The sequence below is a fragment of the Scyliorhinus torazame genome, chromosome 3, assembly GCF_047496885.1.
Source record: "Scyliorhinus torazame isolate Kashiwa2021f chromosome 3, sScyTor2.1, whole genome shotgun sequence".
Lineage (NCBI taxonomy): Eukaryota > Metazoa > Chordata > Chondrichthyes > Carcharhiniformes > Scyliorhinidae > Scyliorhinus > Scyliorhinus torazame.
In genome coordinates this window covers 354,773,016-354,795,607 of record NC_092709.1, presented here as the reverse complement: position 1 = coordinate 354,795,607, position 22,592 = coordinate 354,773,016, and the positions used below count along the sequence as shown (strand labels likewise).

At 47.3% G+C, this 22,592-nt stretch overlaps 1 protein-coding gene across 4 annotated transcripts in view; it reads right to left on the bottom strand.

The window, feature by feature from the left end:
- The window catches only part of LOC140409349 (uncharacterized), a 96,834-nt gene that overhangs the window by 46,866 nt on the left and 27,376 nt on the right, over window positions 1-22,592 (bottom strand). For all 4 annotated transcript variants that reach the window (XM_072497770.1, XM_072497771.1, XM_072497772.1 and 1 more), the window contains one exon: window positions 6,079-8,209. In XM_072497770.1, the coding sequence (XP_072353871.1) occupies window positions 6,079-8,209 (2,131 nt within the window). The remainder of the gene's footprint in view (window positions 1-6,078; window positions 8,210-22,592) is intronic.

Here is a 22,592-nt window from a genome sequence, read left to right as displayed (position 1 = left end):
AGATTTACCCAATTCATTTTTTCCAATTAAGGGGCAATTTAGCGTGTTCAATCCACCTACCCTGCACATCTTTGGGTTGTGGGGGTGAAACCCACGCAAACACGGGGAGAATGTGCAAACTCCACACAGACAGTGACCCAGGGCCAGGATCGAACCTGGGACCTCAGCGCCGTGAGGCAGCAGTGCTAACCCTCTGCGCCACCGTGCTGCCCTCACATAAGGAGATATTAGGTCAAATGGCCTCCTCCTGTGTAACAATTCTATGATTTGCGCAAGTGGAGGAGACACATCCTGAGTGAGACACATCCAGAGTGGGAAGTTGGAACTTGGTAATTTGGTGCAGTGAGGTAATTCGGTGCACAGTGGGAGGAGAAGGTGCTTTTTCCCTACTGTTTTGTTCTCTTTCTTCTGGCCTGTAACTTTTAATCTGCAGGGAGAGAACCATACAGCATCTGAGAACCTGGAAATGTAAGTTATTTTTATTTATTTTTATTACCGTTTCAAATTGTGTGTGGGGTGGGGGGGGGAAACTGAAGTGACATCACAGTAAAGCTGTGACCTGATTGGCTACACTAAATTAAAAAAATTAAGCATTGTTAAACTAATTAAACATAATTACTTTTAACTTAATTATAATTGAGAGGTGTATCTAAGCCAGAGATCAGAGAGTACTTTATTTAGCTTTCACGTATATAGCAGAAATCTAGTGCTAGGAAACAGATAGTTAACGGTAACTTTTTTAAAAAACTTTTAACTTTAATTTACTAATTAATTGACGCAATGTCAGTTAGAGGGGTGCAATGCTCTGACTGTGAGATGTGGCAGGTCCGGGAGGCTTCCAGCGTCCCAGATGGCTTCATCTGCAGAAATTGCACCCAACTGGAGCTCCTCACAGACCGCATGGTTCGGTTGGAGCAGCAATTGGATGCACTCAGGAGCATGCAGGGGGCGGAAAGCGTCATAGATCGCAGTTATATAAATATGGTCACACCCAAGGTGCAGGCAGAGAAATGGGTGACCACCAGAAAGGGCAGGCAGTCAGTGCAGGAATCCCCTGTGGTTGTCCCCCTCTCGAACAGGTATACCCCTTTGGATACTGTCAGGGGGGATAGCCTATCAGGGGAAAACAGCAGCAGCCAGAGCAGTGGCACCACGGCTGGCTCTGATGTTCAGAAGGGAGGGTCAAAGCACAGAAGAGCAATAGTCATAGGGGACTCTATAGTCAGGAGCACAGATAGGCACTTCTGTGGACGTGGAAGAGACTCCAGGATGGGATGTTGCCTCCCTGGTGCCAGGGTCCAGGATGTCTCCGAATGGGTAGCGGGCATCCTGAAGGGGGAGGGCAAACAGGCAGAGGTCGTTGTACATATTGGTACTAACAACATAGGCAGGAAGGGGCATGAGGAAGGGAAGGGAACAGGAGTTCAGGGAGCTAGGCAGAAAGTTAAAAGACAGGACCTCTAGGGTTGTAATCTCGGGATTACTCCCTGTGCCACGTGCCAGTGAGGCTAGAAATAGGAAGAAAGAGCAGCTAAACACGTGGCTAAACAGCTGGTGTAGGAGGGAGGGTTTCCGTTATCTGGACCACTGGGAGCTCTTCTGGGGCAGGTGTGACCTGTATAAGGACGGGTTGCATCTAAACTGGAGAGGCATAAATATCCTGGCCGCGAGGTTTGCTAGTGTCACATGGGAGGGTTTAAACTAGTATGGCAGGGGGGTGGGCACCGGAGTAATAGGTCAGAAGGTGAGAGCATTGAGGGAGAACTAGGGAATAGGGCCGGTATGGCTCTGAGGCAGATCAGACAGGGAGATGTTGCTGAACACAGCGGGTCTGGGGGCCTGAAGTGCATATGTTCTAATGCAAGAAGTATTATGGGTAAAGCAGATGAACTTAGAGCTTGGATTAGTACTTGGAACTATGATGTTGTTGCCATTACAGAGACCTGGTTGAGGGAAGGACAGGATTGGCAGCTAAACGTTCCAGGATTTAGATGTTTCAGGCGGGATAGAGGGGGTTGTAAAAGGGGTGGCGGAGTTGAGCTACTGGTTAGGGAGAATACTACGGGAGGACACCTCAGAGGGTAGTGAGAATATATGGGTAGAAATCAGGAATAAGAAGGGTGCAGTCACAATGTTGGGGGTTTACTACAGGCCTCCCAACAGCCAGCGGGAGATAGAGGAGCAGATAGGTAGACAGATTTTGGAAAAGAGTAAAAACAACAGGGTTGTAATGGGAGACTTCAACTTCCCCAATATTGACTGGGACTCATTTAGTGCTAGGGGCTGAGACGGGGCAGAGTTTGTAAGAAGCATCAAGGAGGGCTTCTAAAACAATATGTAGACAGTCCAACTAGGGAAGGGGCTGTACTGGACCTGGTATTGGGGAATGAGCCCGGCCAGGTGGTAGAAGTTTCAGTAGGGGAGCATTTCGGGAACAGTGACCACAATTCAGTAAGTTTTAAAGTGCTGGTGGACAAGGATAAGAGTGGTCCTAGGGTGAATGTGCTAAATTGGGGGAAGGCTAATTATAACAATATTAGGCGGGAACTGAAGAACCTAGATTGGGGGCGGATGTTTGAGGGTAAATCAACATCTGACATGTGGGAGGCTTTCAAGTGTCAGTTGAGAGGAATTCAGGACCGCCATGTTCCTGTGAAGAAGAAGGATAAATACGGCAAATTTCGGGAACCTTGGATAACAAGAGATATTGTAGGCCTCGTCAAGAAGAAAAAAAGAGGCATTTGTCAGGGCTAGAAGGCTGGGAACAGACGAAGCCTGTGTGGAATATAAGGAAAGTAGGAAGGAACTTGAGCAAGGAGTCAGGAGAGCTAGAACGGGTCATTGTCAAATAGGGTTAAGGAAAATCCAAGGCTTTTTACACGTACATAAAAAGAAAGAGGGTAGCCAGGGAAAGGGATGGCCCACTGAAGGGAATCTATGTGTGGAGCCAGAGGAAATGAACGAGGTACTAAATGAATACTTTGCATCAGTATTCACCAAAGAGAAGGAATTGGTGGATGTTGAGTCTGGAGAAGGGTGTGTAGATAACCTGGGTCACATTGAGATCCAAAAGGACGAGGCGTTGGGACGTCTTGAAAAATATTAAGGTAGATAAGTACCCAGGGCCTGATGGGACCTACCCCAGAATACTGAAGGAGGCTAGAGAGGAAATTGCTGAGGCCTTTACAGAAATCTTTGGATCCTCACTGTCTTCAGGTGATGTCCCAGAGGACTGGAGAATAGCTAATGTTGTTCCTCTGTTTAAGAAGGGTAGCAAGGATAATCCAGGGAACTACAGGCCGGTGAGCCTGACGTCAGTGGTAGGGAAATTACTGGAGAGAATTCTTCGAGACAGGATCTACTCCCATTTGGAAGCAAATGGACGTATTAGTGAGAGGCAGCATGGTTTTGTGAAGGAGAGGTCGTGTCTCACTAACTTGATAGAGTTTTTCGAAGAGGTCACAAAGATGATTGATGCAGGTAGGGCAGTGGATGTTGTCTACATGGACTTCAGTAAGGCCTTTGACAAGGTCCCTCATGGTGCAAAAGGTGAAGTCACACGGGATCAGGGGTGAGCTGGCATGGTGGATACAGAACTGGCTAGGTCATAGAAGGCAGAGAGTAGCAATGGAAGGGTGCTTTTCTAATTGGAGGGCTGTGACCAGTGGTGTTCCACAGGGATCAGTGCTGGGACCTTTGCTCTTTGTAGTATATATAAATGATTTGGAGGAAAATGTAACTGGTCTGATTAGTAAGTTTGCAGATGACACAAAGGTTGGTGGAATTGCAGATAGCGATGAGGACTGTCAGAGGATACAGCAGGATTTAAACCGTTTGGAGACTTGGGCGGAGAGATGGCAGATGGATTTAATCCCGACAAATGTGAGGTAATGCATTTTGGAAGGTCTAATGCAGGTAGGGAATATACAGTGAATGGTAGAACCCTCAAGAGTATTGAAAGTCAAAGAGATCTAGGAGTACAGGTCCACAGGTCACTGAAAGGGGCAACACAGGTGGAGAAGGTAGTCAAGAAGGTATACGGCATGCTTGCCTTCATTGGCCGGGGCATTGAGTATAAGAATTGATAAGTCATGTTGCAGCTGTATAGAACCTTAGTTAGGCCACACTTGGAGTATAGTGTTCAATTCTGGTCGCCACACTACCAGAAGGATGTGGAGGCTTTGGAGAGGGTGCAGAAGAGATTTACCAGAATGTTGCCTGGTATGGAGGGCATTAGCTATGAGGAGCGGTTGAATAAACTTGGTTTGTTCTCACTGGAACTAAGGAGGTTGAGGGGAGACCTGATAAGAGATCTACAAAATTATGAGGGGCATAGACAGAGTGGATAGTCAGAGGTTTTTCCCCAGGGTAGAGGGGTCAATTACTAGGGGGGCATAGGTTTAAGGTGAGAGGGGCAAGGTTTAGAGTAGATGTACGAGGCAAGTTTTTTTACGCAGAGGGTAGTGGGTGCCTGGAACTCGCTACCGGAGGAGGTGGTGGAAGCAGGGACGATAGTGACATTTAAGGGGCATCTTGACAAATACATGAATAGGATGAGAATAGAGGGATACGGACCCAGAAAGTGTGGAAGATTGTAGTTTAGTCGGGCAGCATGGTCGGCACGGGCTTGGAGGGCCGAAGGGCCTGTTCCTGTGCTGTACATTTCTTTGTTCTTTTTGTTCTTGTATTGGCCTGTTAGCTGTAGAAGTAGCTTAGACGTAGAATTTGTACTTGAGCAGTGATTACTGTGTATAATAAATGTACTTTGATTTAAATCTTACTAAGCGGTGTATTGGATTATTGATCAATACTCGGACTTGAACCACGTGGCAGTATCATAAAGATACCTGGCGACTCAAGAGCAAAGGTGATAAAACAGAGCAATTAAACTAAGGCAAAAGTTAGTAACAGGACTGGCCGTGTGAGGCAGGATTCGGATCAGTTGTTAAAATTGCTCTGCAGAATGGGACCACAGAACATCATACAATGTGTAACGGGCGACAGAAGGAGCTCAATATGAGGGGCTGCTGAGCTAATGCAACAAGACCACCGACTGGCAGTTCATGCAGCTGCACAGTGCTCTATTTCAGCAGTCGAATCTGGAGATCACAGTGCCGGCTTCCTTCCCGGAACAGGACTGGATTTCCAATACAACTAAATCAGTGCAACTGGGGAATTGTACCATGGTGCAGCTAAGGAGACCACTCGGCCCATTGCACCCAGTAGGGTCATCCAGTTAGTCCCACTCACCTGGTCTGTCCCAATTCTTCCTTCTCAAGTATTTATCTAATTGCCTTTCGAAAGTTATTATCGAATCTGTCTCCACCACCCTTAAAGGCAGCTTTCCTGGATCAAAACTCATTGTGGAAAAGAAATTTGCATGTCAGCCTTGGACTTTCTGCCAAATATCTGAAATCTGTATCTAATGGAGACCATTACTGCTTATTTACTCTCCAAACTCCCCACATCATTTTGAACACCTCCATTAAGTCTCCCCTTCACCACCCCTGCTCCCAGGAGAACAATCCCAGTAAAAGATACCTGGAAGTTCCATTTATTTTGATTTTATTCTTTCATGGACCGTGGGCGTCGCTGGCCGGGCCGGCATTTGCTGCTCAGCCCTAGCTGCCCTTGAACGTAGCAGTTCGCTTGGCCAATTCAGAGGGCATTTCAGAGTCAACCACATTGCCGTTGGTCTGGTGTCACATGTAGGCCAGGCCGGGTAAGGACGGCAGATTTCCTCCCCTAAAGGACATTAGTGAACCAGATGTTTTTTAATGACAGTTGACAATGGTTTCATGGCCACCTTGACCGAGACTAGCTTTTAATTACAGATTTTATTCAGTGAAATCAAATTTCACCAGCTGCCCTGGTGGGAGTTGAACCCAGGCCCCAGGACATTAGCCCAGACCTCTGCATTACTACACTACCATCCCCTCGTAATGGGCAGGATTCAATTGTGGCGAGTACTCAAATCCAATCACTGCCTCAGACTGCGTTATACACGGGAGCTAGTTCATTGAGTTGTGTTCAAGGGTGAAGCTGCAGGACTGAGAGCCACTTTGCTGAGGCACCTACCGGTATTCTGTCTTCCACATTGAAGTGGTTGCGGTCTGGGGTCAGCCGGGATGGTGTCCAGATGGGAACGTAGTTGTCCACTTCCAGGCTGGTCAGCGATTGACCTGACACAGTCAGTGTGTGTTCACCCACCCGGCTGGTGTCCTGAGAGCTGCATGGCGGGCTGAGCTCATCCTCTGGGGAGGAAACATCGAATTGGCCAGGATGGATGGTGGTACTCGCAGGGCAGGGAGCAGGTGAGGTGGCATGATGCTCGGGCCCTCTTTCGGTCTGCTCAGAATCGATGTTCACCCTCCTGTCAGTCACGCTGGCAACCGGATGTTCATCTTGCATCAATGGGCCAGCTCCGCTGTGGCGGGACAAAAGACAGTTGCCCAGGGCCCTGGCAGACTCCAGTGAGCGAATGGCAGTACCTCTATCCTCATTCAGGCAGGAACGACGTGAGTCCAATTTGTAGAGAGAGGCATCATCCAAGCTTCGTCTTCTAGTGTCCAGCTGCGAGCCACCCTGTGGTGCACCCAGGCTTGCAGTGCCTGACAGCTGTCCATCACTCTGGGCGGATTGTTGCTGATCAGTCTGCTGGGCAACAGTTCCGAAATTCGCTGCAATATCTCTCCTTGGCAGAGGGTCGGACTTCTGACCCCCACTAATCCGTGTCAGGATGTGGTTTAGAGAGTCAGCGATGGCGCTGTACGCCCGTTGCCGGGGTGAAATTCCTCGCAGGCCATGTAAGACCAGGCTATCAAAGCTGGGCTTGCTACCTGGGCAACGGTGCAGGTCCCACGCCCCAACTTTCTCCATGTAGCTCAGGGGTGGCATGGACTGCAGGGTACCCGGAGAGGCCTGGCTGGTGGATGAAGCAGCCTTCTGACTGGTGCTGCTCACAGCCTGCTTTCCAAATGAGGGTGCCAGCGGGAACTTGGAGACGCCTGCCACAGGAGCCTGGCTTTCAACGAATCGATTTGCCACTCCCTTTATCTGCCCGAACTGAGCAGGGCCCCTGGCTGATAAATTCAAGGGGACAGCTGGTGTAGACTGGCAGACAGGATTGGCTAAAAAGGTGAGGAACGAGGAATCAGTGAGGTTTGGTGGACACACAGTGGGAGAAAGCTCACTGTCTTTCTGCTCCCGCCGAATGCTAGAATCACATAATTCTGTCCCATCTCCCTTACTGCCTCCACTCCTGGTGGACAGCACCTCGATGATCATACCATCCTTCCCGCAGTGTGAGATGGCAGGCTCAACATTGGCAGTCACCAATCCGGCTCCCGATGTGATACCGCTCACGGAAGTAGCAAGCAAATCGGTAGAAGAGGGTCTTTGACATTCCAAACTTGCTTCAGAGTGAGATCTTTGACTGGTGCCGTTTGCTTGTCGCTCTTGCAATTGGACCACATTGACAGAAAACTCTGGTCTCTCTGGGTCCGATGAACTGATATTCCCATTTCCGAGAGGTTTGGGAAAGGTGATCCCTGGGTCAGACAGGGAAGATTGCTTCCGTGGCACACTAGGCTCAGGGTCAGGTGATTGAGAAGAAACCGGAGCCCATCTGGGGTTCGGAGCAGGCTGGTCAGAGGTGCTCGGTCCCCACTCCTTTCCAGTGTCAATATTAGCGTGTGTGTTCCCTGTCCCAAGGGAGCTGCTCCTCTTGTCATCATCAAGGGGCATATTTGTTTCAGTCGCACTGTCAGAGCTGGATGTAAAGCCAGAGCTGCTGGTCAATCCAACCTCATCCTGTAACAGTAGAGTGGGCAGCTCCCCCACCAGAGGAAACTCATGGCCAGAAACAGGAAGAGTCTGCACTTCGCCTGAATGAGGTTGGGATCCATCACTCCTGGTACATGGCAGCACGCTGGGAAGCTCCATGAAACGCTGATCGCGGATATATTTCTCTGCCCGAGCAAAGTCCTCGTCTTCTGTGGCCTCTGACCACTTTGGGCTGGGAAGCGTCAGGGAATGCTGTGACAGGGAGAAGGTGCTGCTGGTGTCTCCAAGTGGGTGCTGTGACAGGGAGAGACTGCCTCTCACATGGTCGGAGGAAACTTCGGCAACGGCCGGCTGCTGGAAGGTGTTGGCTCGGAAGGCTCTTGTGTATCCCTCGCACGATATTCCAGATAGGTCAGGGGTCCCCCTGAAATATAATTGAACAGAAATTGGTGAGTCTCTCTAGAGGGATGGTGGAAGGAGGTGGTGTTGCTTAGCCGAGTTTGATTGAAACAGTTTTCTCTCAGGGACAGTCATTCTAGGGCACAGTACATGACTGGTTTCAGACATGACATGTGGTGAGTACTGTGACGGATTTAGGTACACCGGATCTGATAATACTATCATCCAAACCTATGAATAAGGTTAAGCCACCAAAAGAGGGAAATCTGTTTCTCTCCTAAGACTCAGAATAGCTCTCACGAGGGGAGGGTGCCTTTCCGGGTCTCAAACAGTTAAAACAAGATTTCAGTTACTTTCTCGTGGAAGAAGTTCAGATAAGTCACTCATAACTAAGTCGTTACCTCTGTCGGTCGTGGGTCCTTGTCATTTAAGACTTCCTAAATGAGTGTCTAGGATCTGAAACTTTGAGAGTAAGTCCATACGGTTTAATTTCTAATAATAATATTTTTATTACAAGGTATTCTCAATTGATACATACAGAATTGCAGAGTTAAAAATAGAGATTAACAGTTCTTAGTTATCTGTTAAGAATATAAAACCGTTAACAGTCCTTTGTTAGCTGCTAACAAACTAACTTCTCTTAAGAGAATGATATATTTAAAACATGGAAAATCCTAAAGTATCGCATATCAATTTCTAATACATTTCTAAGAAGTTTAATAGAAACATACTTACAAAAACCGTGATGGTCTTTGTTTGACGAGGCAAGCTGTCAGAACAGACTTTGGCTCACACTCCAGCAGGGCAGAGTGAGAAGTACCTTTCTGCTAAAATGCCCTTCTTTTTATACATAAAATCTCCCATTTAGTCAAGGATTTTTCCTGTTATCTTATCACTTAACGTTGGTTAATTGCCTATAGCCAAATGGCTAGTAGTTTTGTTGTGTTATCAACAATATGCGCTTTAATGATCTCAGTGTCTGCTTGAATGTCAGGTGTCTAAGATACATGGGTGGAGAGGGACTTGTTGAAGAGATCTGTTTATTTTCAATGTGTCAAGTTTCTTAGATATATAGATGGTCAAATAGACAGTTTTCCGAAGGGTGTTATCTTAAGTGTCAAAAGTTATATGGCTAAGGAAGGATTTGTTGTTTTGCTTATCTGAGGATGTTTGTCCCACGGTCTAGTTTTTTGGGTATAATTGCAGGAAGGTAATTTAAAGAATTTATGGTATTGTCAATTCAAGGATTCTTCTGATCCCACATTTGTCTGGGATGTCTTAATGATCCTTGGGGTCATCTAAAGTTTCATGCAGCAAATGGTGATTTTTAAAAGACCTTTTATTTCACTTGGGATTAAAATAGTTGATGTATTAATTTTTGCTGCTTATCCTTGTCCTTATTCTAAACTGAATTCTGCGGCGAGCGTTATCTCCATCACAGTACAGTATGCTGAGGGGAACAGGCAACTTTGGACATGTTTCCTCAAGCTCTCCGCCACCATACCCCACGTGCATTTTTAATTTTTCAACGTGCAACAAGGGGAAGCAACAAACTTGGAGACAAGGGAAAAATAGGAAGCGCTGCACATTGGATACAACATTGGCCGAATGACAGGAAACAGAGCTGTAGGTGAACAGTTGCTTTTTGGACGGGAGGGTAGCATACATAGGGGCTGGTTTAGCTCACTGGGCTAAATCGCTGGCTTTTAAAGCAGACCAAGGCAGGCCAGCAGCACGGTTCAATTCCCGTACCAGCCTCCCCGAACAGGCGCCGGAATGTGGCGACTAGGGGCTTTTCACAGTAACTTCATTGAAGCCTACTCGTGACAATAAGCGATTTTAATTTCATTTCAATGGGGCTTCCATTCCCCATTTCTCAAAATACGTTAATGACCTAGACTTGAGCGTGCAGGGCACAATTTCAAAATTTACAATGACACGAAGTTTAGAAGTGTCAGTAACTATGAGCAAGATAGTGACAATAACTGAAGAGAAATAGTCAAACTGTTGGGAGTGTAGCAGTGTAGAGTGTAAATTATTCATTTTAGGAGGAAGAATAACCAGAGACAATACAAAGTAAAAGATGGAACCCTAAAGGGGGTATAAGACAGACAACCTGGGTGTACATGCGCATACGTCACTGAAGGCATGGCAGGTTCAAAAAGTGATTTAAAAGGCATTTGAGATCTTAGCCTTTATAAATAGAGGCATTGAGTGCAAAAGTTAGGAAGTGATTACAAATTTGTAATTTCTAAATTCATATGTTTCAGGAATATGTTGTAGTTTGGGAATGGAAATATTTAAATGTCAGATAGAAGAAAACTCCTGGTTTGAAAAACTGGTCAAATAAACTGTTAAGATAGTTGCTAAAGGATGGGCATGTTTACTTAAAGAGATCAGAGGGGGAAGTATCAAAACTGTAAACTCTGGCTGACCTCTTTTTGAGCCTTGGTGGAGATGAGATGGTGACAGTTAAACAAAGGAATGTCTTAAAATATCAAAGGACAGCTTTGGGAATCGGATATAATTTATTAAAATTTCTATTTTAGACACCCAAGGTGTGCCACATTGCCATGGGGATAGATTGCAGGAAAGATTCTTTTGTGTTTTGAGTTTATCCCTGTTTTCTCTCCCAGAAATTGTCAGCTTGGGAGCAGCTTTGAAAAAGGCAATTTATGTGGAACAGGAACATGGGGCAGCACGGTAGCATTGTGGATAGCACAATTGCTTCACAGCTCCAGGGTCCCAGGTTCGATTCCGGCTTGGGTCACTGTCTGTGCGGAGTCTGCACATCCTCCCCGTGTGTGCGTGGGTTTCCTCCGGATGCTCCGGTTTCCACCCACAGTCCAAAGGTGTGCAGGTTAGGTGGATTGGCCATGATAGATTGCCCTTAGTGTCCAAAATTACCCTTAGTGTTGGGTGGGGTTACTGGGTTATGGGGATAGGGTGGAGGTGTTGACCTTGGGTAGGGTGCTCTTTCCAAGAGCCGGTGCAGACTCGATGGGCCGAATGGCCTCCTTCTGCACTGTAAATTCTATGAATGTTAGAAGCAAGCAGAGAGAAGGAAAGAGAGAGAGAATCTGCCAGGAGCGGCAAAGGAGTTGAGGATCAAAATGAGAGGACTGTCAGCAATCAGGGATATTTCTGAGTTGGAGTCACGAAGTAAGAGTGCAGTGAGGCCCATGCTCAAATCAAGGTGTCCACAATTGTGAGATGCCTAATCAGAGTCAGAGGTATAGAACATAGAAAATACAGCACAGAACAGGCCCTTCGGCCCACGATGTTGTGCCGAACCTTTGTCCTAGATTAATCATAGATTATCATTGAATTTACAGTGCAGAAGGAGGCCATTCGGCCCTTTGAGTCTGCACCGGCTCCTGGAAAGAGCACCCTACCCAAACCCAACACCTCCACCCAACACCAAGGGCAATTTTGGACATTAAGGGCAATTTATCATTGGCCAATTCACCTAACCTGCACATCTTTGGACCGTGGGAGGAAACCGGAGCACCCGGAGGAAACCCACGCAGACACGGGGAGGACGCGCAGACTCCGCACAGACAGCGACCCAAGCCGGAATCGAACCTGGGACCCTGGAGCTGTGAAACATTGTGCTATCCACAATGCTACCGTGCTGCCCTTAAGAACAAATAAATCTACACTATATCATTTTACCGTAATCCATGTACCTATCCAATAGCTGCTTGAAGGTCCCTAATGTTTCCGACTCAACTACTTCCACAGGCAGTGCATTCCATGCCCCCACTACTCTCTGGGTAAAGAACCTACCTCTGATATCCCTCCTTTATAAACAAAGAACAAAGAACAAAGAAATGTACAGCACAGGAACAGGCCCTTCGGCCCTCCAAGCCCGTGCCGACCATACTGCCCGACTAAACTACAATCTTCTACACTTCCTGGGTCCGTATCCTTCTATTCCCATCCTATTCATATATTTGTCAAGATGCCCCTTAAATGTCCCTATCGTCCCTGCCTCCACTACCTCCTCCGGTAGTGAGTTCCAGGCACCCACTACCCTCTGCGTAAAAAACTTGCCTCGTACATCTACTCTAAACTTTGCCCCTCTCACCTTAAACCTATGCCCCCTAGTAATTGACCCCTCTACCCTGGGGAAAAGCCTCTGACTATCCACTCTGTCTATGCCCCTCATAATTTTGTATACCTCTATCAGGTCGCCCCTCAACCTCCTTCGTTCCAGTGAGAACAAACCGAGTTTATTCAATCGCTCCTCATAGCTTATGCCCTCCATACCAGGCAACATTCTGGTAAATCTCTTCTGCACCCTCTCTAAAGCCTCCACATCCTTCTGGTAGTGTGGCGACCAGAATTGAACACTATACTCCAAGTGTGGCCTAACTAAGGTTCTATACAGCTGCAACATGACTTGCCAATTCTTATACTCAATGCCCCGGCCAATGAAGGCAAGCATGCCGTATGCCTTCTTGACTACCTTCTCCACCTGTGTAGCCCCTTTCAGTGATCTGTGGACCTGTACTCCTAGATCTCTTTGACTTTCAATACTCTTGAGGGTTCTACCATTCACTGTATATTCCCTACCTGCATTAGCCCTTCCAAAATGCATTACCTCACATTTGTCCAGGTTAAACTCCATCTGCCATCTCTCCGCCCAAGTCTCCAGACAATCTAAATCCTGCTGTATCCTCAGACAGTCCTCATCGCTATCCGCAATTCCACCAACCTTTGTGTCGTCTGCAAACTTACTAATCAGACCAGTTACATTTTCCTCCAAATCATTTATATATACTACAAAGAGCAAAGGTCCCAGCACTGATCCCTGTGGAACACCACTGGTCACAGCCCTCCAATTAGAAAAGCATCCCTCCATTGCTACCCTCTGCCTTCTATGGCCTAGCCAGTTCTGTATCCACCTTGCCAGTTCACCCCTGATCCCGTGTGACTTCACCTTTTGTACTAGTCTACCATGAGGGACCTTGTCAAAGGCCTTACTGAAGTCCATATAGACAACATCTACTGCCCTACCTGCATCAATCATCTTAGTGACCTACTCGAAAAACTCTATCAAGTTAGTGAGACACGACCTCCCCTTCACAAAACCGTGCTGCCTCTCACTAATACGTCCATTTGCTTCCAAATGGGAGTAGATCCTGTCTCGAAGAATTCTCTCCAGTAATTTCCCTACCACTGAAGTAAGGCTCACCGGCCTGTAGTTCCCGGGATTATCCCTGCCACCCTTCTTAAACAGAGGAACAACATTGGCTATTCTCCAGTCCTCCGGGACATCCCCTGAAGACAGCGAGGATCCAAAGATTTCTGTCAAGGCCTCAGCAATTTCCTCTCCAGCCTCCTTCAGTATTCTGGGGTAGATCCCATCCGGCCCTGGGGACTTATCTACCTTAATATTTTTTAAGACACCCAACACCTCGTCTTTTTGGATCACAATGTGACCCAGGCTATCTACACCCCCTTCTCCAGACTCAACATCTACCAATTCCTTCTCTTTGGTGAATACTGATGCAAAGTATTCATTTAGTACCTCGCCCATTTCCTCTGGCTCCACACATAGATTCCCTTGCCTATCCTTCAGTGGGCCAACCCTTTCCCTGGCTACCCTCTTGCTTTTTATGTAAGTGTAAAAAGCCTTGGGATTTTCCTTAACCCTATTTGCCAATGCCTTTTCATGACCCCTTCTAGCCCTCCTGACTCCTTGCTTAAGTTCCTTCCTACTTTCCTTATATGCCACACAGGCTTCGTCTGTTCCCAGCCTTTTAGCCCTGACAAATGCCTCCTTTTTCTTTTTGACGAGGCCTACAATATCACTCGTCATCCAAGGTTCCCGAAAATTGCCGTATTTATCTTTCTTCCTCACAGGAACATGCCTGTCCTGTATTCCTTTCAACTGACACTTGAAAGCCTCCCACATGTCAGATGTTGATTTGCCCTCAAACATCCGCCCCCAATCTATGTTCTTCAGTTCCCGCCTAATATTGTTATAATTAGCCTTCCCCCAATTTAGCACATTCATCCTCGGACCACTCTTATCCTTGTCCACCAGTACTTTAAAACTTACTGAATTGTGGTCACTGTTACCGAAATGCTCCCCTACTGAAACATCTACCACCTGGCCGGGCTCATTCCCCAATACCAGGTCCAGTACCGCCCCTTCCCTAGTTGGACTGTTTACATATTGTTTTAAGAAGCCCTCCTGGATGCTCCTTACAAACTCTGCCCCGTCTAAGCCCCTGGCACTAAGTGAGTCCCAGTCAATATTGGGGAAGTTGAAGTCTCCCATCACCACAACCCTGTTGTTTTTACTCTTTTCCAAAATCTGTCTACCTATCTGCTCCTCTATCTCCCGCTGGCTGTTGGGAGGCCTGTAGTATACCCCCAACATTGTGACTGCACCCTTCTTATTCCTGATCTCTACCCATATAGCCTCACTGCCCTCTGAGGTGTCCTCTCGCTGTATAGCTGTGATACTCTCCTGAACAAGTAGCGCAACTCCGCCTCCCCTTTTACATCCCCCTCTATCCCGCCTGAAACATCTAAATCCTGGAACGTTTAGCTGCCAATCCTGCCCTTCCCTCAACCAGGTCTCTGTAATGGCAACAACATCATAGTTCCAAGTAGTAATCCAAGCTCTAAGTTCATCTGCCTTACCCGTAATGCTCCTTGCATTAAAACATATGCACTTCAGGCCACCAGACCCGCTGTGTTCAGCAACTTCTCCCCGTCTGCGCTGCCTCAGAGCCACACTGTCCCTATTCCCTAGTTCTCCCTCAATGCTCTCACCTTCTGACCTATTGCTCCCGTGCCCACCCCCCTGCCATACTAGTTTAAACCCTCCCGTGTGACACTAGCAAACCTCGCGGCCAGGATATTTATGCCTCTCCGGTTTAGATGCAACCCGTCCATCTTATACAGGTCACACCTGCCCCGGAAGAGCTCCCAGTGGTCCAGATAACAGAAACCCTCCCTCCTACACCAGCTGTTTAGCCACGTGTTTGTCTGCTCTATCTTCCTATTTCTAGCCTCACTGGCACGTGGCACAGGGAGTAATCCCGAGATTACAACCCTCGAGGTCCTGTCTTTTAACTTTCTGCCTAGCTCCCTGAACTCCTGCTGCAGGACCTCATGCCCCTTCCTGCCTATGTCGTTAGTACCAATATGTACAACGACCTCTGCCTGTTTGCCCTCCCCCTTCAGGATTCCCTCTACCCGTTCGGAGACATCCTGGACCCTGGCACCAGGGAGGCAACATACCATCCTGGAGTCTCTTTCACGTCCACAGAAGCGCCTATCTGTGCCCCTGACTATAGAGTCCCCTATAACTATTACTCTTCTGCGCTTTGACCCTCCCTTCTGAACATCAGAGCCAGCCGTGGTGCCACTGCTCTGGCTGCTGCTGTTTTCCCCTGATAGGCTATCCCCCCCGACAGTATCCAAAGGGGTATATCTGTTCGAGAGGGGGACAACCACAGGGGATTCCTGCACTGACTGCCTGCCCTTTCTGGTGGTCACCCATTTCTCTGCCTGCACCTTGGGTGTGACCACACTTACATAACTGCGATCTATGACGCTTTCCGCCACCTGCATGCTCCTAAGTGCATCCAATTGCTGCTCCAACCGAACCATGCGGTCTGTGAGGAGCTGCAGTTGGGTGCACTTTCTGCAGATGAAGCCATCCGGGACGCTGGAAGCCTCCCGGACCTGCCACATCTCACAGTCAGAGCACAGCACCCCTCTAACTGACATTGCGTCAATTAATTAAAATTAAAATTTGTCTTTATTTTTTAAATACTTTTTTTAAATTTCAAAGTTACTGTCAACTATCTGTTTCCTAGCACTAGATTTCTAATAGAAATGCGATAGCTAACTATAATATTCTCCGATCTCTGGCTTAGATATCCTCTAAATTATAATTAAGTTATTATGTTTAATTAGTTCCCAAATACTCAAAAAAATTTAGGTTAGAATCCCAACCAGCCACTCAGGTCACAGCTTTTCTGTGATGTCACTTCAGTTTCCCCCCGACACACACAATTTGAAAAACAGGTATAAAAGTAAAAATCACTTGCTTACCTTCTGAGATGTTCTCAGGTTCTCTCGCTGACAGAGACTGCTCCTCCACCTCCAATCCTTGACCTGCACAATGCTAATAATATAATAATATAATATGGCACTTACCTTACACCAATGGGTCTTATTATTAGGTTAGAGGAGGAGGGCGGGTGGGAGACACTACACGTGTAGTGTCTCGGGTTTCCTCTCCACCAGAATTTATTGGTTGGGGGGGGGGGGGGGGGGGGGGGGGACTTGCCAGAGGTCGAACTTCCGGTTCCCGCCGAAATCCAAAGGGCTGCTCCTGTAAAGGTAAGTGCTTTTAAACTAACTACTCACCTCCCAGAAGGCCCCTGCGCACCGCTGCCGCCGAAATCCAAAGGGCTGCTCCTGTAAAGGTAAGTGCTTTTAAATTCACTACTCACCTCCAAGAAGGCCCCTGCGCACCGCTGCCGCCGAAATCCAAAGGGCTGCTCCTGTAAAGGTAAGTGCTTTTAAACTAACTACTCACCTCCCAGAAGGCCCCTGCGCACCGCTGCCGCCGAAATCCAAAGGGCTGCTCCTGTAAAGGTAAGTGCTTTTAAATTCACTACTCACCTCCAAGAAGGCCCCTGCGCACCGCTGCCGCCGAAATCCAAAGGGCTGCTCCTGTAAAGGTAAGTGCTTTTAAACTAACTACTCACCTCCCATAAGGCCCCTGCGCACCGCTGCCGCCGAAATCCAAAGGGCTGCTCCTGTAAAGGTAAGTGCTTTTAAATTCACTACTCACCTCCAAGAAGGCCCCTGCGCACCGCTGCCGCCGAAATCCAAAGGGCTGCTCCTGTAAAGGTAAGTGCTTTTAAACTAACTACTCACCTCCCAGAAGGCCCCTGCGCACCGCTGCCGCCGAAATCCAAAGGGCTGCTCCTGTAAAGGTAAGTGCTTTTAAACTAACTACTCACCTCCCAGAAGGCCCCTGCGCACCGCTGCCGCCGAAATCCAAAGGGCTGCTCCTGTAAAGGTAAGTGCTTTTAAATTCACTACTCACCTCCAAGAAGGCCCCTGCGCACCGCTGCCGCCGAAATCCAAAGGGCTGCTCCTGTAAAGGTAAGTGCTTTTAAATTCACTACCCACCTACCTTTCACCTTAAATTTATGTCCCCTTGTAATGGTTTGTTCCACCCGGGGAAAAAGTCTCTGACTGTCTACTCTATCTATTCCCCTGATCATCTTATAAACCTCTATCAAGTCGCCCCTCATCCTTCTCCGTTCTAATGAGAAAAGGCCGAGCACCCTCAACCTTTCCTCATAAGACCTACTCTCCATTCCAGGCAACATCCTGGTAAATCTTCTTTGCACCTTTTCCAAAGCTTCCACATCCTTCCTAAAATGAGGCGACCAGAACTGTACACAGTACTCCAAAGGTGGCCTTACCAAAGTTTTGTACAGCTGCATCATCACCTCACGGCTCTTAAATTCAATCCCTCTGTTAATGAACGCGAGCACACCATAGGCCTTCTTCACAGCTCTATCCACTTGAGTGGCAACTTTCAAAGATGTATGAACATAGACCCCAAGATCTCTCTGCTCCTCCACATTGCCAAGAACTCGACCGTTAACCCTGTATTCCGCATTCATATTTGTCCTTCCAAAATGGACAACCTCACACTTTTCAGGGTTAAACTCCATCTGCCACTTCTCAGCCCAGCTCTGCATCCTATCTATGTCTCTTTGCAGCCGACAACAGTCCTCCTCACTATCCACAACTCCACCAATCTTCGTATCGTCTGCAAATTTACTGACCCACCCTTCAACTCCCTCATCCAAGTCATTAATGAAAATCACAAACAGCAGAGGACCCAGAACTGATCCCTGCGGTACGCCACTGGTAACTGGGATCCAGGCTGAATATTTACCATCCACCACCACTCTCTGACTTCTATCGGTTAGCCAGTTCGTTATCCAACTGGCCAAATTTCCCACTATCCCATGCCTCCTTACTTTCTGCATAAGCCTACCATGGGGAACCTTATCAAGTGCCTTACTAAAATCCATGTACACTACATCCACTGCTTTACCTTCATCCACATGCTTGGTCACCTCCTCAAAGAATTCAATAAGACTTGTAAGGCAAGACCTACCCCTCACAAATCCGTGCTGACTATCCCTAATCAAGCAGTGTCTTTCCAGATGCTCAGAAATCCTATCCTTCAGTACCCTTTCCATTACTTTGCCTACCACCGAAGTAAGACTAACTGGCCTGTAATTCCCAGGGTTATCCCTAGTCCCTTTTTTGAACAGGGGCACGACATTCGCCACTCTCCAATCCCCTGGTACCACCCCTGTTGACAGTGAGGACGAAAAGATCATTGCCAACGGCTCTGCAATTTCATCTCTTGCTTCCCATAGAATCCTTGGATATATCCCGTCAGGCCCGGGGGACTTGTCTATCCTCAAGTTTTTCAAAATGCCCAACACATCTTCCTTCCTAACAAGTATTTCCTCGAGCTTACCAATCTGTTTCACACTGTCCTCTCCAACAATATCGCCCCTCTCATTTGTAAATACAGAAGAAAAGTACTCGTTCAAGACCTCTCCTATCTCTTCAGACTCAATACACAATCTCCCGCTACTGTCCTTGATCGGACCTACCCTCGCTCTAGTCATTCTCATATTTCTCACATATGTGTAAAAGGCCTTGGGGTTTTCCTTGATCCTACCCGCCAAAGATTGTTCATGCCCTCTCTTAGCTCTCCTAATCCCTTTCTTCAGTTCCCTCCTGGCTATCTTGTATCCCTCCAATGCCCTGTCTGAACCTTGTTTCCTCAGCCTTACATAAGTCTCCTTTTTCCTCTTAACAAGACATTCAACCTCTCTTGTCAACCATGGTTCCCTCACTCGACCATCTCTTCCCTGCCTGACAGGGACATACATATCAAGGACACGTAGCACCTGTTCCTTGAACAAGTTCCACATTTCACTTGTGTCCTTCCCTGACAGCCTATGTTCCCAACTTATGCACTTCAATTCTTGTCTGACAACATCGTATTTACCCTTCCCCCAATTGTAAACCTTGCCCTGTTGCACGTACCTATCCCTCTCCATTACTAAAGTGAAAGTCACAGAATTGTGGTCACTATCTCCAAAATGCTCCCCCACTAACAAATCTATCACTTGCCCTGGTTCATTACCCAGTACTAAATCCAATATTGCCCCTCCTCTGGTCGGACAATCTACATACTGTGTTAGAAAAGCTTCCTGGACACACTGCACAAACACCACCCCATCCAAACTATTTGATCTAAAGAGTTTCCACTCAATATTTGGGAAGTTAAAGTCGCCCATGACTACTACCCTATGACTTCTGCACCTTTCCAAAATCTGTTTCCCAATCTGTTCCTCCACATCTCTGCTACTATTGGGGGGCCTATAGAAAACTCCTAACAAGGTGACTGCTCCTTTCCTATTTCTGACTTCAACCCATACTACCTCAATAGGGCGATACTCCTCGAACTGCCTTTCTGAAGCTGTTATACTATCTCTAATTAAAAATGCCACCCCCCCCCACCTCTTTTACCACCCTCCCTAATCTTATTGAAACATCTATAACCAGGGACCTCCAACAACCATTTCTGCCCCTCTTCTATCCAAGTTTCCGTGATGGCCACCACATCGTAGTCCCAAGTACCGATCCATGCCTTAAGTTCACCCACCTTATTCCTGATGCTTCTTGCATTGAAGTATACACACTTCAACTCATCTCCGTGCCTGCAAGTACTCTCCTTTGTCAGTGTTCCCTTCCCCACTGCCTCACTACATGCTTTGGCGTCCTGAATATCGGCTACCTTAGTTGCTGGACTACAAATCCGGTTCCCATTCCCCTGCCAAATTAGTTTAAACCCTCCCGAAGAGTACTAGAAAACCTCCCTCCCAGGATATTGGTGCCCCTCTGGTTCAGATGCAACCCATCCTGCTTGTACAGGTCCCACCTTCCCCAGAATGTGCTCTAATTATCCAAATACCTGAAGCCCTCCCTCCTACACCATTCCTGCAGCCACATGTTCAACTGCACTCTCTCCCTATTCCTAGCCTCGCTATCACGTGGCACCGGCAACAAACCAGAGATGACAACTCTGTCTGTCCTGGCTTTTAACTTCCAGCCTAACTCCCTAAACTTGTTTATTACCTCCACACCCCTTTTCCTACCTATGTCGTTGGTACCAATGTGCACCACGACTTCTGGCTGCTCACCCTCCCCCTTAAGGATCCTGAAGACACGATCCGAGACATCCCTGGCCCTGGCACCCGGGAGGCAACATACCTTCCGGGAGTCTCGCTCGCGACCACAGAATCTCCTATCTATTCCCCTAACCATTGAATCTCCTACAACTATTGCTTTTCTATTCTCCCCCTTCCCTTCTGAGCCCCAGAGCCAGACTCAGTGCCAGAGACCTGGCCGCTAGGGCCTTCCCCCGGTAGGTCATCCCCCCCAACAGCATCCAAAACGGTATACTTGTTTTGAAGGGGCACGGCCACGAGGGGTCCCTGCACTGTCTGCCTGTTTGTTTTTTTCCCTCTGACTGTAACCCAGCAATTCTTGTCCTGTACCTTGGGTGTGGTTACCTCCTTGTAACTCTTCTCAATCACCCCCTCTGCCTCCCGGATGATCCGAAGTTCACCCAGCTTCAGCTCCAGTTCCCTAACACGGTCTTTGAGGAGCTGAAGTTGGGTGCACTTCCCGCAGGTATAGTCAGCGGGGACACCGGTGGTATCCCTCACCACCCACATCCTACAGGAGGAGCATGCAACTGGCCTAGCCTCCATCCCTTCTTACCTGACAGAATATAGCTGCCCTGTGGACTAACTAGATCGCCGCCCTCCGACTCTGCTCCCAGTCAGCTACACTTTCTGTAAACTCCTGGCTCTCTTCGCACTCTTTGCGGAAATGTCGGAAACAAAATGAAAGGAGCACCTTACTCCCTCCTCACCTAACTCCCTCAGTCACCAAACTCTTACTATAGCACTCAAAAAGCACCAAATTCAGCACTCAGTGCAAAAAAAAAAAAAAAAAAAAAAAAAATGTTGTCATGTACCTTTAAGAAATGGGTGTTTGTCAGATAGCTGCAGTGATGTCAGAGAGTGGGTGGAGCTGGGCTGTCTGTCTTTCACTTTTGTTTTTGAGGAGGCAGCTACAGTGTGTTTAGTTTTGAGAGCTGGATAGCTGCAGGAAAAGCAAGCAGATGTATAAGGATCTCTCTGCAATCTAAAGGCTGTCCCCAGATCATTTGGGTGATTTCAAAGTGATAACTGCTCTTTGTTAAAAAGGGTCTTTTGTCTTATGGATGTTGCAAGGAATGAATAAGGATTACTTATAGAATATTGTATCTGAAAAAAAAAATGAAAATCGCTTATTGTCACAAGTAGGCTTCAAATGAAGTTACTGTGAAAAGCGCCTAGTCGCCACATTCCGGCGCCTGTTCGGGGAGGCTGTTATGGGAATTGAACCATGCTGCTGGCCTGCCTTGGTCTGCTTTCAAAGCCAGCGATTTAGCCCTGTGCTAAACAGCCCCTGTGTGGGGATGATTGGTGTTGATAGTTGTTAAGATGTTTACTGTGGGTTTATAAAGTGTTAACTGGCTTCATAAATAAACATTGTTTTAATTTAAAAGTACTTTAACTTTCTGTTGCACTATACCTGTAAAGTAGGCCCGTGTGTTCCCCATAACCACAATCTATTAAAAGTTGTGGGTCAGGTGAACTCCATGATACATTTTGGGGTTCTCTAAACCTTGGCCCATAACAGTGTTTAGCTGGACGCTCGTAAAAGGAGCCTGAGAAATGCCATATCTCGAGGAAGGAATCCTCAGGAGCACTGAAAATAATCAAACTGAATGCCCGAGAGCTGTGGCACACTTTGGTTTCATCGCAGAAGTGAAGGAACTCTAAAAAGCAAAGCACAGGGAAAGGTTTGGGATGGAAACAAAAGCAGAATGGGGAGTGACCCACTGAGATTCTTCGGTTAAAGAATAAGTGTTTAGGAAATATAGTGTTAAGTTAGTAGTACTTTGTTCAATGCTTGCAACTTTTCTTTGCTTAAAACATGAAACCTTGACGTGCAATTCTTTCAGATAATACCTTGGGATTCAAATCTCCTTTTTTAAATTACTGGTCTCCCTGAGATCACAAGACTTTATGAAACACTCGTTCCGTCACAACTAGAGCATCCCGTCCACTTCTGGATGTCACACTTTAGGAAGGATGTGAAGGCTTTAGAGAGGATAGAAATAATTCTGGAATGGTTTCAGGAATATCAGTTACATACATTGGAGAACTGTGGTTGTTGTCCTTAGAAAAGGGAAGGCTGAAAGG